At 52.3% G+C, this 20,071-nt stretch overlaps 1 protein-coding gene across 4 annotated transcripts in view; it reads left to right on the plus strand.

Moving 5' to 3' along the window:
* Nucleotides 1–19,291, plus strand: part of TPST1 (tyrosylprotein sulfotransferase 1) — a 60,886-nt gene extending 41,595 nt beyond the window's left edge. For 2 of the 4 annotated variants that reach the window (XM_078873769.1, XM_078873771.1), the window contains 7 exons: nucleotides 7,160–7,515; nucleotides 10,615–10,874; nucleotides 13,095–13,322; nucleotides 16,595–16,779; nucleotides 16,876–17,074; nucleotides 18,191–18,241; nucleotides 19,193–19,291. In XM_078873769.1, coding sequence (XP_078729895.1) covers nucleotides 7,347–7,515; nucleotides 10,615–10,874; nucleotides 13,095–13,322; nucleotides 16,595–16,779; nucleotides 16,876–17,074; nucleotides 18,191–18,241; nucleotides 19,193–19,240 — 1,140 coding nt within the window. In that variant the 5' untranslated portion in view covers nucleotides 7,160–7,346 and the 3' untranslated portion in view covers nucleotides 19,241–19,291. Of the gene's footprint in view, nucleotides 1–3,716; nucleotides 3,834–7,159; nucleotides 7,516–10,614; nucleotides 10,875–13,094; nucleotides 13,323–16,594; nucleotides 16,780–16,875; nucleotides 17,075–18,190; nucleotides 18,242–19,192 lie in introns of those variants that run through there. The other 2 variants (XM_078873770.1, XM_078873772.1) reach the window with 2 other exon arrangements.
* Nucleotides 19,292–20,071: the final 780 nt, after the last annotated feature.

The following is a 20,071-nucleotide window of genomic DNA, read 5'->3' on the forward strand; positions in this document are numbered from 1 at the left end:
TGTTGAACAAATAGCCGGTTGAACCAGTAACCGTTTTGAGAATTGCCTGACTGGCCACATCTACAGCATTGCATTTTTTGCTGGCTGCTGTACATATTTAATTCTATGTTTTCATTTCCTTAAATCAATAGGGAAGTTCATGGTTGAACCTCTGCTCGATATGCGTAATTGGGTATTTTTGTTTTGAATAAGTCGCCGTGAGTTTGCGAGGTTCTCGTCAGCACTGCAATGAACAGCGCTGAGTGCGTGCGTTTTTATATTTCCAACGGGGAAACGGCAAGGAACGTGAAATTCAATTAGATAACCGTGAAGCACTCAACATTGAGACAAAACCGTGAGTCTCACCGGTCCTCCTCGAGGCTTGAACTACGGATGTGGTAGTGGTGGGGGGTTCAGAGTAATGGTGCAGTGATGGGTGGGGACAGTGGGTAGTGGTGGGGCGAGATCACGACCATGACCACGGTTCCTCCAGAGAGCAGCGAGCGATACAAGACGAGATCACCAGATCCTGGGAGTCGGCATGCAAGGAAGGACCCTTCTCTCCACACTACTCCTCACTCATCGGCAACCATTTCCAGTGGACCGTGGGCAACGGATGCATCTGATTTGGCACGCGCAGAAGATCCAAAGTGTCGGTTGGCAGGTAGAGGTGCAGCCCTGCAAGTGCCGCGCTCGCTCGCGTGTCACGCCACTGCTGGCAGGAAAGGGCATCAGCTTGAGCAGGGGTGGGGAACTTTTTAAATGATTATTATTTCACGCTTTTTATTAACTCACTCTGTCTGTTGTTGTCGTTGTTGTGTCCTCAAATCTTGTAACTCAATTTTAACCTACTTCCCAATGTGGTATCGACTGCAAACTTGGTATACTTATGTCATACTGATAACAATACTATATTCTATCATTGAAAAAAAAAATGTAAACTTTTTTTTATACGTTATGTTTTGCTTGGGTCTAATTGTCCACGCTCAACTGACGTTGGTTGTAAATCACCATGGTCCCGTAAGTTATGGCAAGCCTCGGGGCCACTTCCTGGAGTCGTGGAGTTCTGCCATTACCAGTAGAGTACATTTCATTAAAGCGTGTTTTTTTTTATATTACTTATTTCTGCCAAGGGCCATTTGGATATTTATAACATCATTCGTGGGCCATACAAAATTGCCAACTTAAAGATTAGCTTGTTATATTTGGTCAAACATTTAATTAATTCACCCCGAATGCGATGGCTGGAACTGCTTATCTTTGGTGAGGCGTGTGATGTTAGCTGGTATTGATGATGTTGCTACTCGCAACTGCTTTTCCAGGTTTGCTCCTAGATTTATTGAATTTCGAGTCCCGCCTGCGGTTGCCTTGGCAGGGCCACACCGAATTATTTTGCGGGCTTTATACGGCCCGCGGGCTGGACGTTCCCCACCCCTGAGCTAGAGGAAAGCTTTCTAAAGGGGTATTTGGTCTACTCTTCCACGCTGTATCGACAGACGTCTTTGGAGAGGTGGGCCATAGCCGTACTTCCCAGGCCAGGCGGATTTGAGAAACTTGCGCAGGTTGTTTAAAACTGCCGCACCGGGAGGTTGCGTTGAGACCGGCATGCCCCTCTTGAGTCCAGTGTACTACCCGCTTGAGTGACCCTGGGAGTTTTTTCCATTTCTCAGTTAAAAAGTGTAGACATGGTTATTACTCTAGACATTTGTACATGTGTGGTAACTGTATCTTTTTTTATGCAGTTACCGGTAATGGGGAAAAATATATTCTTTATCAAACACTACTTTCATCAACTAAGCGGTTCGGTTTCACCATGTGATACCCAAGCATTATTTCTGCAACGGTGATCCTTTATTGAGATGGAAACATCTGAAATGAGTCTCAATACTCCTTTGCAGGAGGTTTCTGCTTCAAAATACTCAACTGCTTCCTTGATGCAAATCTTTGCATGTGGGAGGAAACGATAGTACACATCTCTATACAACTCGTGTGTGCATGAGAAACATTATACAAATGCTGTTACAGTAATACCTCCCAGAACCAGTGTGAGTAAGCCACCGAGATGACCTGAAAATAATTAAACGTAAAATCACACGCCAATACACGGCAATTCTTCCACGCGTATGCGCCGAGAATCGATTCCTCCTTGTGCAACGCTCGCTCCGCATGTTCAGGGGTTGCCACCCCTGAGGTACAAAAATCCCGGGACGTTTCTTCGGAAGAATATTATCTGACCAATATCCGACGATGGGATCGTTACGGCGCGAGAAACCGACACAGTCTTGAGAAGACGTTAGTTACGCCACCGACAGAAGACGGGACTTCCAGCGCCATTGGGAAGACTCACGGATTTCCCACAAACACAACTACCCCGTAAAGAGGGAGGGTATCCTGAGAAAACCAGGACCAGGTGGTAACCCTACAGGCCAAGGGGAGGTGAGAACGAGTTGCAAAAGAGACGGACGGTTTGTTCATACGCTGTTGAGGCAAAACAAGAGTGGAAGAAGCGTGTCCGTAGGTTCCTCTGTGTGGAGATAAATATATTCATAAGCAATTTGTGCGCTCTACGTATTTTGCCTTTCGCCCGTCTTTGTGTTTTACAATAGAGGTGGGCATCACCTGCATTCTAAATATAACGGTGGGGCTTAACCTTTGGACTGGTTTGCCCAGGTGTGCAGCTCGTACACAATACGAGATGCGCGTGTGCGTGCCGGACGGTGCTGTTCGTGGCTCCTGCACGTGACTCTCTCTGTGCGACTCCTGGATGCAACTCCGCACTGTGATCATCCCTCCATGTGACTTTTTGGTATTATTCTCCGGTGGGACTCCTTGTTGTGATTCCTCGGTGCGCCTCGTCACACGGGGGGAGCCTGTTGTTTCTAGATTTGAAGCTTTCGTGACTGCAAGGATTCATATTCTTAGGTTTTTTTTTTGTGACTTTACCGAAAAAACCTAAGAATATGGAGCCTGTTGTGCTTCGTTGATCCCAGCCACGTGAACACGTCACTGGCAAGAGCGTCGCCGCCGTCTGACACCTCCACGCTAATTGCTTTTGTTCCGTCCCATTATGTGTTTAATGAAACGTTAAATAATGGAGATGAGTGTAGGGAAGGCGGCCGACTACGCAGGCGTACACACACAATTTTGTCAATTTATAATAATTAAACCGTTTAAAATCAGAATTGTTTTTCAATCACATTGAGAGTTTTATTAGTTTTGAATTGGGCGTTGTGCAGCGGCGAAATGGATTTTGCTGCGATGGGATGGACATGAACGTTTGTACTTTGGTTAACCAATTTATTTTGAAAACGTCGCTTTGGAGTTGAAAAAGAATCAAACATTGCAGCAACGAGAGTGGGGCAGGTATTGTCAGAGTAGGGAGCTTCGAGGTAGATGTGGTTGGATTGTGATGTGCGAGTGGGTGGGTATGCACGCACCTATGTGGATGGGGAGATGCATTTGGAGATAGATAGGTAGGCAGACCGCTAGTTAGCTCTGTAGATAAGAAGCTGCTCGATGGGCAGCTTTATGTTGTCTCCGATATTAACACGGTTGACCTACGTACGATGCGAAAGAAGTTCCACATCATACATACAGAGGTAGGCTGTTTGTAGGTGGTTGGACCAGTGGGTAGTTACGTGAGCAAGGAGGGGAAGGGTACGTGTGCGCATACCTGTGTCCAGGTGCGGGGCGTGAATCGTGACACGTGGCTGACTGCACCTGTGGCCGTGCCTCCCTGCGGGCGACGGAGAGGCGCCAGGAAACGGTGCCATCGGCGTGCCGACGCGGCGCTCTAGAGACAGCGAAGTGGTGCTCCGCGGGCCATAGAAGGTTCTCCAATTCAGAATCGGAAGGTTTATTTACACTGGAGGAATCCCACGAGCTAAAAAGCTCTTTCTCACAGATTATTCGCTCGGGGCGGGTAAAGACGTTACAACAACAAACAGTGCAAAAACATGATGGGAGCGCAGAGTACAAGAAAGGTAAACAAATCGCCCAAACGCATACAAACAAAACGAAATCATCCCCATCCTACCATCAAATTGCCGCTTCAGTGCCTGCCAAGCCTGCTGGCTTTTTAAAAATCAGCCGTTCGTCCCGCACTAATCGGCGCTCGATGGCAGCGCGTGCGCGGGTGAGAGTGCGACGGGGGGGGGGGGGGGGGCTGGGGGGGGCTTGCGACCCTTTCTTGCCGGCTAAACCTGAGCAGCGGTTCGTAACCGACCCAGGCGTACAAGTAAGGGCACATTTAGTGTTCACGTTTAGTAAACGGAGCGCTGTTTGTGCGCATACCTTTCCCCACCCCAACCGCCCCCCACCTCCCAAAATGAAAGGCGCAACGCGACCCTCGCGAGCGCACGCTCTTCCAATTAAAATATCGGTCGGTGTTTTAACGTCGTCTGCAATTGCAGCAGGCGGTGGAGCGTGTCCCCCGCGATGCCACCGTCTAGACGCGGCGGAGCTGGGGAGAGACGGGACGGGATTCAATCCGTCCCCCGACCATTTTTGCCACCGTTCGTGTCGAGGTAACACGTCGACCTCCAACTATGGCCAGGCCTACGCATTACGCTGCCTTGTATTTGTCCCGGGAGGTTTCGCGTAGCCTCACGGCTCTCGGTCGGCGCCTGCAATTATCGAAACCGCTCGCCACTTATTTTGAAGGAACACACTTGTACACACGTGTGTTGAACTTCTTTCGTACGTAGCCAACCCTGCTTATCGGAGGTGTCGGGGGAGAAGGCAATGCATGTAGGAGGCAATGGTAGCACTCGGAGAAAACCCACGCATATGTGGGGGATAACACTTAAAGGTCTCTACAGATGGGTCGGGTATCCACTTGCCGTACTGCCATCTCCTGGTCACTTTGTAGCTCCACGCTGCAATTAAACATGACTCCAACCAACTCTTAGACACTGCTGCGGCCATCATTAGGAGGTCCTCAAAAGACACTGCGGCCTGCAGGGGTCTGTGAAATACCTCGGGGGGGGGGGGGGGGTAGATGCATTCCTTCTAGATTTGAAGTTTTCGTGACTGCAAGGGATCCATACTCTTTGGTTCTTTCGGAAGAACCAAAGAGTATGGATGCATTCCGTCGCTTCAAAAAGGAACGACTGCAGCACCGCATGATGCGGTGTGATCGCAATGGTAAAAGGGTGCCTTGATCCAACAAAAGTGAGGCTCTGCAGGCTTTGTGTAAATTCCTCTCTCAATAGACGATGCGCATTGAATTCCCAAAGCCGTCGGGGCGAGGCGCAAATGGGCATCATCGCTTTACGCGGCGAGTAAATCTCACCGCTGCTGCGATGGATTAAAATTAAGTGCCCGCGTAAATGCAATTCTGTAGTTGTTGACTCTCTAATTTTATTACGGTGCTTGGCACATTCATTCGGTGGAAATATTTCCCCAGTGAGTTTTTGCGACTTTGTATTGGACGAGATCTGGAAACGAGCACGAATGTTGCCTAAGGAGCCCTTTAGAAGGAAACGATTAACTCCCTCGCTGCCTCAAATGGGTTTCTCTGACCCCACCGAACTTGACCTCTGGCTCGTTTTGCCGACCCCACCGAACTTGATCTCTGATTCGTTTCGCCGACCCTAGAGAACTTGACCTCTGGCTCGTTTTGCCGACCCCACAGCACTTGACCTCTGGCTCGTTTTGCCAACCCCACAGAACTTGACCTCTTGCTCGTTTCGCCGACCCCACAGAACTTGACCTCTTGCTCGTTTCCCCGACCCCACAGCACTTGACCTCTGGCTCGTTTTGCCGACCCCACAGAACTTGACCTCTGGCTCGTTTTGCCGACCCCACAGAACTTGACCTCTGGCTCGTTTTGCCGACCCCACAGAACTTGACCTCTGGCTCGTTTCCCCGACCCCACAGCACTTGACCTCTGGCTCGTTTCGCCGACCCCACAGCACTTGACCTCTGGCTCGTTTTTCCGACCCCACAGAACTTGACCTCTGGCTCATGGGGTCGCCCTGGCTGGGGGGAGGACATTGCAATGATTTTCCCAGTTGAACTGTTTTTGATAGGACGAAGATTTCTTGTTCTTTCGGTTTAACAGTCCTCTGTAATAATTGCTTCAACTAACGTTTTGTAACTTGGCACGGTTTTGTTGCTTGCAAATTGCGTTTTCCGGTTTCTTAGCACATAACTCTGCAAATGTGTTCCTCTGAGGTTGCCGTGCCGTGGGTTGTGTGTACGTATGTTGAACTTCTTTCTCGCACCGTACGTAGCCAACCGTGCTTACCGGAGGGTTGTGCATTATAAATACACTACAGCTCGATATGTGGTCGCATTTAGTCACTTCACTGTGTACGTTTCAGATGCTGTACAATAAAGAGGGATATGCTGCTAATGTGGGGGGTGGAGGGGGAGGGGCATCGGAGAAGAAGGGGTCTTTATTAGGGGATGCAGTGGGGGGCCCACAACTACAGCATCGAGAAGGTTAAGGTATCAAAATATAAGAATCGGGAGGTGTAAAGATATTAAAACACCAAGCTGAAACCTTTTGCAAGGAATCATGTACTTGGTGCATTAATCACATAAACTTGTGGTGAACATGCAAACAAAAAAGACATGCTCTGACAGTATATGATGCATTGTCTGTGAAACTGATTGGTCCACGCCAAAGACAGCATTTTTTAGAGCCTCGTCTCAACAGAGGACGCTAAAAGGCGAACAGCACAAAGACATATCTTGACTTAAAGCTTTCGTGACTGCAGGAATTAATATTCTTTGGGTCTTTTGGTAAAGCCTTGTGGATAGAAAAATAATATTTTGAATAATAATATATATATTTTAATAATATTTGTATTCTTTTTAATAATAATATTTGTATTCTTTTTAATAATACTATTTTTATTCTTTTTAATAATAATATTTTTTTCTATCGACGTGGCTTTACCGAAAGACCCAAAGAATAAGCACAAAGACACAATGCCACTATCAGGACATTGAGTGCTCGGTGAGCAGCGACATCATCATGGGGGCCTCCCTTGCCAGTATCATCAAAAAATAAGAATAGGTTTTACCCTTTCTGCCAATAAACCAGGGGGTGTTAAGACGTTAAAACGTCAAACTGAAATCTTTTGCATGGGACGTCATGGGAGGTGCCAAAGGTATCGTTTGTGTGGTCGTGGGATTTAAAGCTGATGACGACGATGATTCTGTTTCCCAGGTCCGCTTGGTCTGTCCTCCTGGCTGTCGAGTGACCCCGGCCGCCGTCGCCGTGACCCGGAGCCGCCTCGCGATGGCACGGGTCTCGTGCGGCCCGTGAGGCCTTCGCGGTCTGTGGAGGGCCCCCCCCCCCCACCCCACGGCAAGGCCTGCGCGCGTGCGGCCCGCGGAGCGTGGCGAGCGCCGCCATGCGGTGGCCGGGCCGCCGGGCCGCGCTGGTGCTGTCGGGCCTGGCCTGCCTGCTCGCCGTGCTTTACGTGGGGCAGCAGTCGCTGGAGTGCCACTCGGGGTCACGGGCCCGCGTCTCCGTGCGTCTCTCCCCAGGCCTCTCACACAACCGCTCCGCGGCTGCGAATGGTACGGACGCGTGGTTGTGTGCGGTGCCTTCTTCGCCCCTGGCTCTCGGTGACCGTGCCCTGTGTGTTGAACTTCTTTCGCGCCGTACGTAGCCAACCGTGCTAATTGGAGGTGCCCTGAATCGGATTTGTATCCCTGTGGAACCTCTGGTGTTTGACACGAGTCATTCCCTGCAACTAAGCCGCTACAGCATTGGTTCTTCCCTTTCTAGACCCGCAGACAAATGGTATCGCCGTGCCCTGATAAAACATTTAAAAACATGCAAAACTACTTAAAGTGCTGTCAATTTTTCATTCAAAATCCATAAAAAAAATAACTTTTGCAGGTTAATGGCTCGCACGAACGAGTTGGCCGATGCTGCCGGGTTGTGCAATGAGCAGTAACAAACGGTGGAGTTTCGGAGTAATATCTGCAGGAGTTGAACAATTTCTCCCAAGGCCTTTCGAACGATGGGCAGTCTGCGGACCTCTGGCTGGGAACCACTGCCACGCAACGGACGCGTGATCGCTCACGCCTGTGACATTGGGTTACCGGAACCGTTGCCAAAACCTTCTTTAACGCCGTACAAAGCACAGACTCGGAAACCTGTTGTCATAACTGCACTCTGTACTCGGTGGAAGTCAATGTAAAGCCCTCCACGTTGATTGATGATCCAGCGCTCGCTGATTCGCTTCAGTGGCGGTCGGTCACCTCCTTCTCACTCTTCTCTCGCTATCACCACGGTTACTGTTGCCACGAACTTCACTCGTTGATTCCTCCACCCGTGATGAGGACTCGGTCTGCCAGACTGCTTCACCTCATCTCTCTTTCCTGTTCCTGTCTCGCACTGCTCTACTTTAAAATTCCCCTTTCCTCGTTTCTTTCCCCAAGTTTTTATAACCTTGGTCAATTTAATGCACGCACGCACGCACACATGTACAAAGGTTAATAGGTACATACACTAACAAAGACGATGATCCCTCGTATAGCCTGTAACAGACTGTAGGGGCAAGTGCTGTTAGCGAGCACCTATGAAGGCCGGAACGGCACACGAGGGAGTGGGTGGCCAGCACCACGCCCGACCGCCTTTGTCTCCCCAGTGGCGATGTTAACACACCGTATCAGGTACTCATTTGAGGCTGAGTCGACCTAGGGGAGGCCCAGGACCGAGTTCAGATATTCGTCACTGGTGTTGGCCCTGGGCAGGAATGGAACTTGGTTCGCTGGATTCGTAGCGCAATGTGCTAACCACTATACTACCGCTCCCGATACATGCACTAACAGGTACACATGCACACATGCATTCAACAACACCCATGTGCACAAGCAGTTCTGTTGAAACTCCAGCCGATGCTTAGTTTTGTGTCACCGAGTTATCGGAAGTCAGGTGTACAAAGTTACGATCCCCCAGTGCATACTCGTGTCGATCACTAGGATGAAAGGCTCGTTGCTCAGATGTGATGGCAAGATGTTATCTCCCTCGCCTGTTATGCAGGAGATCGTGGGTTCAATCCAAACCGTGACATCGACCGTATATTTGGAATGTGCGTGTTCTCTCTCCCGAGGATTGTTCTCCGGTTTTTCCCTCCTCAATTTATAAAAACCGCGTTTTAGATTATTTGGCTGCGAATATAAATGTCCACATTTGATGATAAGCCACTTAATGCGTGGGCAGGTCGCCTCTGAAAAAGAGCGAGTGTGCCAGGCTAGGTGCACTTTGAGGCCATGTGAAGTGGCCTCAGGAATTCACGGGACAGACCCATGTGCCATGGGTTGACTGAGATGAGAACGTCTCACTTGGATGATGGTCTTATTGCTCGCGTGCTATCTAGGAGCGCGAGGGTTCCATCCCAACCCTGACGACGCAGGCATATCTGGAGGTTGCCTGTTCTCCCCATGGTTGCGTGGATTTTTATCGGGGTCCTCTGAGTTTTATTTTGCCCTCCACATTTAGAAACGTGCGTTTAGATTATTCGGCTATTCCTATAAATTCCGACATGATAAGCCACTTTAATAAGTTATCTTGCGTGGCCAGGTCGCCTATGACAAAGAGCTAATAGATCGGTGGGCTTTGCCTGATAAATGAATTATAAAAAAAAAAATGTATTTTTTATAATTCATTTCTGGCCACGTTAGCAGGAAACGCGCATCGCCTCGAACACTCGCTCGCTTCCCTGCAGCATCGGGCCTCGCTTCTGTGCCGCTCTGCGATTATTGCTAAAAGTTGGGGGAAAGAAAGTGCGGTGACATTTGGGGCCTAATTAATGAGTTCAGAGACTCTCCTCCAGGGCACAGCGAGCACGTGACTCTTACTGAAAGCAAAGTGAACCGACAGGACACGAGGGAGCCCGCTAGATGAATCGATGTTGAGTGCAGGAATTTAGACTCCCACGTGGACTTCCTCATCATAGCAGCCAACAGAATCAGCCAGAGATGTCTCGGATCACGCTCACAACACGCATACATTTATATATATATTTTTCCAATTTGAACATGTTCTTGAAATTATTCATACTGTACGTTGGAAATGTGTCCAATTTTTATTGAACTTGCGTGGATAGCGGTAAGTGTAGTTGTCAGCGCACTGCACTACAAACCCAACTCACCCGAGTTCCATTCCCGCTCACGGTCCAGCTTGGAGTCTAAACCGGTCCTGGGCCTCGTGTGGTGCGTTTACATCAGCACTGGGGAAACAAAGGTGGGCGGGTGTGATCCTGGCCACACCACCCACTCGTGCCTCCCACCGCCCTTCATAGATGCTCTGTTGCAGCGCTTGTCCTCATGGCTAATAAGCCTCCGCAGTGGCTCTTTGCCTTTCGTGAACATATCTGTGCGAGCGTGTCATGCGTCTGTGTCTAGCTGCATATCCGTACGCCGGGATGTCTCTGTGCCAACAGTGCCACTCCTGGCACAGGTGGTGGGCAGCACAGGTGGTGCATCTGCCAGTCATCTCGGTCAGGTTAACCCGTTTGACCCTTAGCACCCCTTGTTATAAACGCGTCATCAAAGCGTTCCGAGGCTGGCGCGAATGCCACGGTGATGGCCGCTGTTGTTACTGCTGTTGACGCCGTTGTCCGTATGCCGCATGCCGCGTGCCGCGTGCCGCGTGCCGCGTGCCAGGTGGCGGCCCTTTGCTGGAGCTGGACGAGCAGGCGGAGCTGGTGTTCGTGGGCGGCGTCCCGCGCAGCGGCACGACGCTGATGCGCGCCATGCTGGACGCACACCCGGCGGTGCGCTGCGGGGAGGAGACCCGCGTCGTTCCGCGCCTGCTGGCCATGCGCGAGGCGTGGGCGCGCTCGGAGCGGGAGCGCGTGCGGCTCGACGAGGCCGGCGTCACGGAGCGGGTGCTCGACGACGCGGTGCGCGCGTTCATCCTGCAGGTGAGGAGGAGCTGCACCTCGCGATTAGGTTTGGCGCGGTTGGCTACGTGCGGTGCGAAATAAGTTTTACGTACCTCCCTCCCGCCTCCCGCCCGCGTCGTCACGACCACCGCAGCACCGTTGCGAGATGCACCGATACCTTCACAAGACCGTTACAAAGAAATACGACCAGCGAACCCCACGCCACCACTGCCATGGCCACCTCCATCACGGCACTGTCGCGAAAATCGGCAGCGCTCACCCAAACTCCTAACCACCCCACCTCCACGTCACCACCACCTTCACGCCGCTGCCATGAGAAATTAACATAAATGCTGCAGCCAATCAGCAGTGCTCTTATATGGTGCAGGGGTGTGGACAATTAAGAAAGAAAGACCGATGAAAGAAGATAGAGTCTTGAAAGGCAGAGATGGGAAGGCCGAAATAAACGCTCTAAGGGAAAGGAGGAGGAATTCATAAGTTGAGAGTCTCGGTGGGGATTTCTGAGACTTCGATGTTTTGGGCAATTATAACTTAGCTGTGGAGCTGCCGGTGCAGGGCAGATGGAGTAGTGGAACGAGATCTGAGTACAGGCAGTCCTCGACTTACGGACACAATTAGTTTCCAAGACCCGTTTGTAAGTCAAACGGGTTCGTAAATCAGAACACGGTGATCTACTGTGTAATTTAAATGCCCCCCCCCACACACACAAACACTCGCTCCCGGCACGAGACCAAACAAAATAGTGACGCGGTTCAATTTGCAAGCGAGAGTTTGCATTTGAAGGTAATGTGAAAAAGAAAACAATGTTTCATGGAAGCTGGTTCGTGAGTGCGGGTGGTGTTCGTAAGTGCGGGCGTTCGTAAGTCGAGGACTACCTGTACTGCCGAGTGAATGTGATTTGAGAAGAGGAGCAGAGTAGAAGCACACGGGGAGAGAAATTCCGAGCAACGAGACCCCCCCCCCCCCCTCACATCACGACTCTCGCTGACAGTCGCTATTTTGACGTTTAGCATTGCAAAGCGAAATTATCAATTTTAACCGATGCATTTTTGAAATGCCCTACTGCTCATCCCATTTGCTCCATTTCACGGCAACGTTAGCCCATCGCCACCCCACCGCCCGGCCCCCCCACCACCCCGGGAACGGTCCTGATTAGCTGGCACCGTATTTCTTCAGTGCATTCGTTACTTATGTTTTTTTGACGGCGTGACAGCCTTGAGCCCGTGGGGGGCAACTCGGTTTCGCCCTCGCGAGGCGTTTGCGTTCAAGCTCCTGGTTCGAACGTTGGCCCGTCTGCCGTCCTCCCCTCGCCATTCCTCCTCCAAGATCGATACGAGAACGAGCACCACTCCGCGTCCTACGGAATGTGGAGCGGCGTAGCACGAGTCGCCCCCCCCCCCCCCCCGTCCCCCCCGTCGCTCGCTAACGACATCTGGCATCTGTAAACATTGACAGCTGCACTGCGGCGAGCCCCGCCGAGAGGGGTCGGGAGGGTGGGGGGACTGTGCTGGAGTGTCTGTGGCCCAACCGGGGGGGCTTGAACCCAGGTTCTTGGAGCTGCCGAGTCTGTAAGCGAAACGGGGGCCAGGAGCCCTCCCCCCTCCCCGTGCGTGTGTCCCCTCTTGCCTCTTTATGTTGCGTTTAATGTCAGAGCAGCCGGCTGTTCCCCCGCATTTACCCTAACGAGCGATCGATAGAGAAATCAATCACTCAGTCTATTAGCTCTCACTGGTAATTGCCGTTTTTTTAATTGTGAATTCACCAGCAGTGTTTTCCTACCGTGATCCGATTGAACTTCCTCCTGTTCTGAATAAGAAAAAAAAAAGCCCATGGATTGCTTTGAGTCCATTGGTACCTGCAATTTATTTTTAACCGATGAGAGACAGATCGGAAATGAATTTCCCCTTTTCAAGCTGAACCGCAGCACAAAACCTTCATGCCCTCTGTTTTTCGCTTGTCGTTCGTTCACGTGCATGCTGCTGTGAATTAAGGGACAGACACATGCAGTGAATGTGGTTTTTTTTCTATTCCTGTTGGGTCCGTTTTAAAAAGCTTGAACTTCTGGCACCGCACCACACGCAAACCCCCCCATTGGTAAGTTTCGAGATCCGCCTCTGTTTCGTAGCCTCATTTAAATCACTTTCCCAAAGCACGAGTGAGGTGACCGAGGTGAATGAAGGCATGGCGGTAAATGCCCCCGCGGGGTGACGGTGCGATCGCTGCTGTGGTGTCGCGCAGATAATCGCGGGGCACGGCGAGCCGGCGCAGCGGCTCTGCAACAAGGACCCGTTTGCGCTCAAGTCGCTCGTCTACCTGGGTCGCCTGTTCCCGCGCGCGCGCTTCCTGCTCATGCTGCGGGACGGCCGGGCCTCCGTGCACTCGATGATCTCGCGCAAGGTCACCATCGCCGGCTTCGACCTCTCCAGCTACCGCGACTGCCTCTCCAAGTGGAGCCGCGCCATCGAGGTGTGTGCCGCCCCACCTCCCCGCCCCACAACACACAATGACGAAGAACCCCTGTATGGACTGTTGGGGCAAGCGCTCTTAGCGAGCGCCTGGCAGCGGGTGGTTGGTTCAGCACCGCGCACGACCACATTTGTTTCCCCAGTGCTGATGCGTACGCACATCACAAAGTACCAATTCTGGGAGGCCCCAGAATTGGTTATGATATCAACTTGCAACGAATATTGTTCACATACAGGAAATCGGGCGTCAAATTGGAAGTTGCCAGGTTTCTTAGCGCCCTGTTCCAACCGCCGCTCCACCGCAACCGAACCCCGCCCGGCACAGAGCTTGCCCGTTAAAACGCCGTGTGTGCGTGCGAGGCGGCTCTGCGATTGTGGCGGGGCAGGTGTCTGCATGGCTGCCTCCGCCTCTCCGCTCAATTCCAAGGGCTCCCTTGAGGGATCAGCACTTGGACGTATCGCTGGCTCCGTCACATGCACTCGGCTGCACTGTCCCTTGAAGCTGCGCGTCGGGGACGTGCTCTGCGGTTTGCGCATTGGAAGTAAAGGCATGGGCGATTTTAAATGATCTCCATTCAATTTAATCTCCATTCCCACCTTCGTGACAAGGTCTTATTCTCCTCCTTTGTCTTCTGGCGATAACCTCTCTCGGCCACGTGTTGAGGTCGCACGTAGATGCGCTATAAAATTGCGACATTCCTCGCATTGCTTCGCGTCGACAGCGCGATCCCCGTGCCTCGCCCACCTGCCCACCCGTGGTAGGTAGGGCACTCGTCAAGGTCACCATTTTGACAATTTTGGCAGCGTTACGCCGAAGTAGCACCGCTGTCTCACGGTATCGAGGTGAGCCTTGGCGGTCGCGTTTACAAGCGATGCTGCCAAACGGATCCGACGTCGTCACTGGGTGGCACGCTCTTTGTGGCTGCGAGCTTGTTGTGGGGAGGCACCCGCAGCAGCAGCCGCAGCAGCCGCACGCTCACAGCTCCGTGCGCGAACCTCCGCTCGGCAACGATTTCGCGCTCGCCTTGCCCACGGGCCGCTACCAATACAAACGTTCCGTGTCGCGCCCTCCTTGGCCGCTAGAAATGTGTACTCGGCGACGCCTTGCGAGCGCTCGGCACGCACACAACGCGCGGGCCCTCGCTCTGTCCCCCGATCGCGGTGGCGGTCGTACCTCATGCGCCCAGGAATGCCTCTCTGGAAGTCTGAAGATGGCATTTAAGAGCGAAACAATTCTGGCTGTCGCCCGATGAGGCTGGTTGCATAAGATTAGATAATTGGCGGCGAAATGTCACGGGACTCGAATTGTAAATGTTGTAGGTTTACTCTCCAACACACCGGTGTGCTGAAATAGTAAACATTACTAATTGGCTGTGTCGGGTGGTGGTGGGTTTAACGACACATTTATATCTACACGATCTAACCCAAAAAATCCTCTCTTATGGATAATATTGGTCGCGAAAGCCTACGTGTTAAACTCCCATTGTTATGTATGGCCAATTCCTCATTCCGCATACTGAATGAGGAGGCGTTCAGGAGAGGGAGGCGTTCAAAATCCCACAGAGGCGCGGCGTGTGAGGGGCCACGTGAGGAAACCTACTTGCTGTCCTGCCTCCTCCACTTCCCCGCCCCCCCCGTGCTCCACTTCCGTGGCATTCACAGAGCGACCACCCACGCCGCATGTCGGCATCGCGGCTGCGACGTCGACGTTGGGCTCCCTCTGAGTGTAACGGCTCCCACCCCCCCCGCCTCCTCGTGTGTAAAAGCCAGGGCTGGCTCGAGCTGATTAAGAGCGGGGAGATGTAATGTGTCCCCGGAGAACGTCCGCTCACCGCCTGGCCATCCACATTTTACATAAAATGTTAATTTAGGAGGTGTAAGGCCCAACTGAGCTACGGTCCTCTTTTTCAGAAGCGACCTGGCCACTAACGATAACTCAACGATGTGGCCCGCCGTTGCGTGGAAATTTAATAGCAGCCAAATACTCTTTTAAACGGCAGCATTCCCCCCCACCCACCCACCGCCCCACCCAGCGCGTCGCCCGTGTCGCTGTGGCCGGGGCGAGCGTGCGGAATGCCTAATGTTCCCGCGTGCCCGTGCCCTTGTGTGTCTGTGTAGAGAGAGTGACCCCCCCCCTACCTGCTGGCCTGGCCCTGATTTAAAATCAATGTCTTGTGAATCCCGCACGCACGCACGCGTGCGCGCACGCACCCACCTTGCAGGCAATCGTCCATTGTAAAGCTATTTCAGCCGTGAGGACCGCCTTGAGCCTGTGCTCAATTACAGGTGACGAGGTGGGCCGTTCACATTTTTACGTTTGTTCTTACAAAGGTTTTGTTGTTGTTGTTGTCCCGTAAAGCAATGCACTGACACAGAGCTGGCCATCAGACGTATGGGACGAGGCACGTTGTTGTTGTTTGTGTTGTTTGTGTGTAGGCTGAAAACTTGGTGTAAAAAACAAACAAACTATGATCTGAATAAAGGATGGTGCTTAATTAAGGAGATATAGCCCTCCGGCGAACTCCAGATCAATCGTAGCGTCTGACCGTTTGATGGGAGGGCTAAACTCACAAACGCCTGTCAAGAGTGAATTTCCCACTGGAGTGCCCCTTCCCCCCCCCCCCCCCCCACTTTGCGTTCACCATATGCGTGAGTTTCGATACTGGGTTTGACCATGACGAAGATGTTCGTGCATGCGCGTTGGTCCGTTGCGTACTCGGGCGGTGTTCGCAGGTGTGCGCGTTGCTCGTCTGTGCACTTGTTTTTGTGTGCGAGCGCGCGCGTTTGCGATTGTGTGCAATTGTGTGCGTGCTCGCACACTCTGGCACGCACGTCGCGGCTGGGCCGTCCGATTGATTTGGAGTAATCGTAATTGACCGCTGGTAAGCAGCGGATCGCGCTACTCGTTGTCGGTTTCATTGCTCGACTAATCGGATTGCTCAGTTTGCCGGAACGAAAGCTCTCGCCTCCGTTACCACGTGTGCCGCTGGACGAGGGGTTATGGGCAGGACTTTGTGATGTCATAACCCTGGTTTTTTTAGGGGGTTTCCTGCATCTGAAAAGTCTTCGGGCTGGTTGCCATTTTTAAAGAGGCCCCGAGTAATCGACCGCAAAAAACGTAACCCGCTCACGATTCCTGTTCGATGAATCGCCGTCATCGACCAATCATCCCAGCTCTATGGCGCACACGTGCGGTACGCTCGTTCGCTCGCTCGCTCGCTAGCATGGGCGTGCGTTCACGTGCGTGGACGCGTTTTGTGCGCGTGTGTGCAGATCATGTACACGCAGTGCGTGGCCGTGGGCTCCCTGCGCTGCCTCCCCGTCTACTACGAGCAGCTGGTGCTGCAGCCCGAGTCGGTGCTGCGCCGCGTGCTGCGCTTCCTGGATGTGCCGTGGGACGACGTGGTGCTGCGGCACGAGGACATGGTCGGCAAGGCCGGTGGCATCTCCCTCTCCAAGTGAGGGCGCGCACGGCACGGAACGCCCGGCACGGGTCACTACGCTCCTCTGCCGCAAAGTCGTTGTCGATTCGCGTGCGCGCGTGCGTGCGTCAGGGTGGAGCGGTCCACAGACCAGGTGGTGAAGCCGGTGAACCTGGAGGCGCTCACGCAGTGGGTGGGACGCATCCCAGAGGACGTGGTGCGGGACATGGCGCACGTCGCGCCCATGCTGAGCCGCCTGGGCTACGACCCGTACGCCAACCCCCCCAACTACGGCTCCCCCGATCCCCGCGTGCTGGAGAACACCCGGCGGGTAGGCCGCTGCACACACCTTTCACGTCTCCCACAGATATCCCCCCCCCCTACTTAATTCGACATCTTTCTACATCCATAAGGGTTTATTTTGGGTTAGATCGCGTAAATATATAAAAGTGTCATTAAAACCCGCCACTACCCGACACAGCCAACTAGTAAGGGTTGTCACATAAACAGAACGTGCCATTTCGTCACTAGTACGGCACACCGGTGTGTTGGACTAGTGACGAATTGTAATATTCTGTTTACGTGACAACCTTTACTAGTTGGCTGTGTCGGGTGGTGGCGGGTTTTAACGACACATATTCACGCGATTTAATCCAAAAAACCTCTTATGGATGATATTGGTCGCGAAAGCTTACGTGTTTAAACTGATCTCTCTCTACATCTCTCCACGCCATCCCACTTCCTCCCAATGCTGCCCCGTGCATCCCCCACAACACACGATGGCTCCCCTTGTGACTTTACGCATCCCAATCTCTTCCAGTGCCTCCCACAGCCACTCCATCATGCCACACGAACCCCCTCACCATACCACATCTCCCCACGTCCAACCCTTGTCTTAACGCGGGCCCGATGCCCCCCCTCACCATCCCACACCTCCCGGCACCACCCTATGGCACCCAATACCACCTCCCCAAGAAAACCAAGAAAATTCCTCGCACCTCTCCACCCACGTCTCCTGATGCCACCACGTGCCTCCTCCCCACTTGGGTTCCGTGGCTTTGAAGCTCGGTTTTGGAGGTGAACTGTGAACTTTGACGGTGGAGGATTGGCAGAGTGCCCAACTCGCAGTCGAACACGGTCAAATCCTGAGCATGGACTCCCTAACAGCCACTTGTCATCGCTTCAGAGTCTCTAGTCCACAGTTGAACGCAGTCAAATCCTGACCATAGACTCCCTAATACAGCCACTTGTCATCGCTTCAGAGTCTCTAGTCCACAGTTGAACGCAGTCAAATCCTGACCATGGACCCCTAACACAGCCACTTGTCATCGCTTCAGTCTCTTGTCCACGTACCCCTCTGTGGGTTGAGCTCTGTAAAAGTTGGTTCATCTTTGTGCAATTGTCAGGGCAATGTTTGTAATTGCGCGTTTCGTGTTTTATTTTTCAGATAAAGAATGGCGAGTTCCGCTTACCGCAGAGTTTAAAGCGTGCCCTTTCGGTACGATCTCCTTTCAACATCGTTTGCATTGCAAAATATGCGTGCGTGCGCGTGTGCGCGTGTGCGCACCCAGCATACGTAGCAAAGACCTTCGGCGCGTCACCTTGCCTTCAAAATCCTTCACATTGAACGTTGACACCTCATTATACAACGAGCATGTCCGGAAATCGATTTAGGTGGCTAGGCAAGATGCGCACCGCCGGCACTTGCTGCTTGCCGCGTTTTCGCTACCTGGCACTTTGGCACGTTGCCTTGCGCTCCGCTGACTTCCATTGTTGGAGGGCGGCTACCACCAAACCGCTCCGTTGGGTCCTTGACTAAGTCTTTGGCAAAGAAGCCAATCTTTACACCACTTGCACCACTCAATTGGGGGGGTGGGGGGGGTGAGGAGTCCACTTTACCTCTACAGCCCATCTCTTCCACAGCCAATGTGATGCCTATTTTGTCCCACTTTTTATCCAGCCAAACAGAAGGTGATTAGGCATGCGGGCTTACATGACCCAGCCGATACGACTTTGCTTGGAGAAGGAACCTGCTAAAGGGATTCACGTTCACCTCTACGCACACCGCTTGCGCATCAACAGACTCTCCGAGTATATATTCCAGCAACTGGTTGTGGGATTTTCTTTTGGCATTAGTATTGCATCCCACGGGAGCCAAATTGTTGGGCTCACGACTGACAGAGATGATTGTTCTTACACACGTGCCATGAGATCTACAGCAATTTAGAACTTGAGGCTGTCTCCCTGACATACGAGTAAAAAAAACAACCAGTGAACCTCTGAATGAAATATTACGAGCGATCTAACTTTGAATAAAATCATTTTTAAGTTTTTTCTAGCTATAACCATAGCCTCAACTACATTTGTGCCAAACGTCAGTTTCTAGCATCGCGGTCACTCATCTTGCTGTTGTTTCCCGCCCCCCCCCCCCCCCCGTGATCTTTCCCAGCAGCACAGTGACCCAGGCGGTGCGGCTACAAACGGAAGCGAGGGGTGAGCCCCCCCCCCCCCCAACCCTCTCTCCTCCCCCCGGTGTCGGGGAGGATCGACTCTGTTTTTTCCCCCCCACCACTCACGGCGAGAAACAAAAAAACGCGCTGCGGTGCAGGCGACGAGCGGGGACCGGTCAATCGGTTCCCGGCACGGACGCTCCTCACGACCACGGCCCACGAATTTAGATTTTTTTTTTTACACTCCAGAAGAGGAACCCCGCAAACGCTTCCGCAACTCGACGCAATCTCCACCGTCGACGGATCGTCCGCCAGGTGAAAGCTCGTCGGCAAAATCCGTTCAAGGAGACGCCGGGGGGAGCCTCTCTGGCAAGCATTGCGATGAACGGGAAGGACTTGCCCAGGACGCGGAGCGAGCGGCGCATCGACCCGAACTTGCGTGCGCCGACCGCGAGCCAGGAAAAACGAGCGCTCGCCAAGCCAAGCGACCACCATCTCTCACGCAGGAGGAGGCCGGGAAGGCGGGTGGAGGGGACACATGCCTCGAGTTTACACACGCCGTGGAACTTTAGCGCCGAAACAGATGATTTATTTTTCAAAGTGTTTATAATCGTGAAAAGAATCTAAGGTATTACATTATTTTATTCTGTGAATGCAGGTTTAATATTTTATAATCACACTGTTGTGCCTCAACACATCCTTTTCTGCTACGATACATTCGGCCGCTTTTTGCAAACTTTAAAGTGTACACTCGCATTTTATTGAAACCGTACACAGTTTTTTTTGCACAGCAGCATCTGCGAAAGTGTACTTGCAAGACGAATCCAGTTTGCAAGTAAAAGCGATGCAGATTGTGACAGGTTCCAACGGTTGCGAAT

Source organism: Lampetra fluviatilis, chromosome 37 (assembly GCF_964198595.1).
Source record: "Lampetra fluviatilis chromosome 37, kcLamFluv1.1, whole genome shotgun sequence".
Taxonomy (NCBI): Eukaryota; Metazoa; Chordata; class Hyperoartia; order Petromyzontiformes; family Petromyzontidae; genus Lampetra; species Lampetra fluviatilis.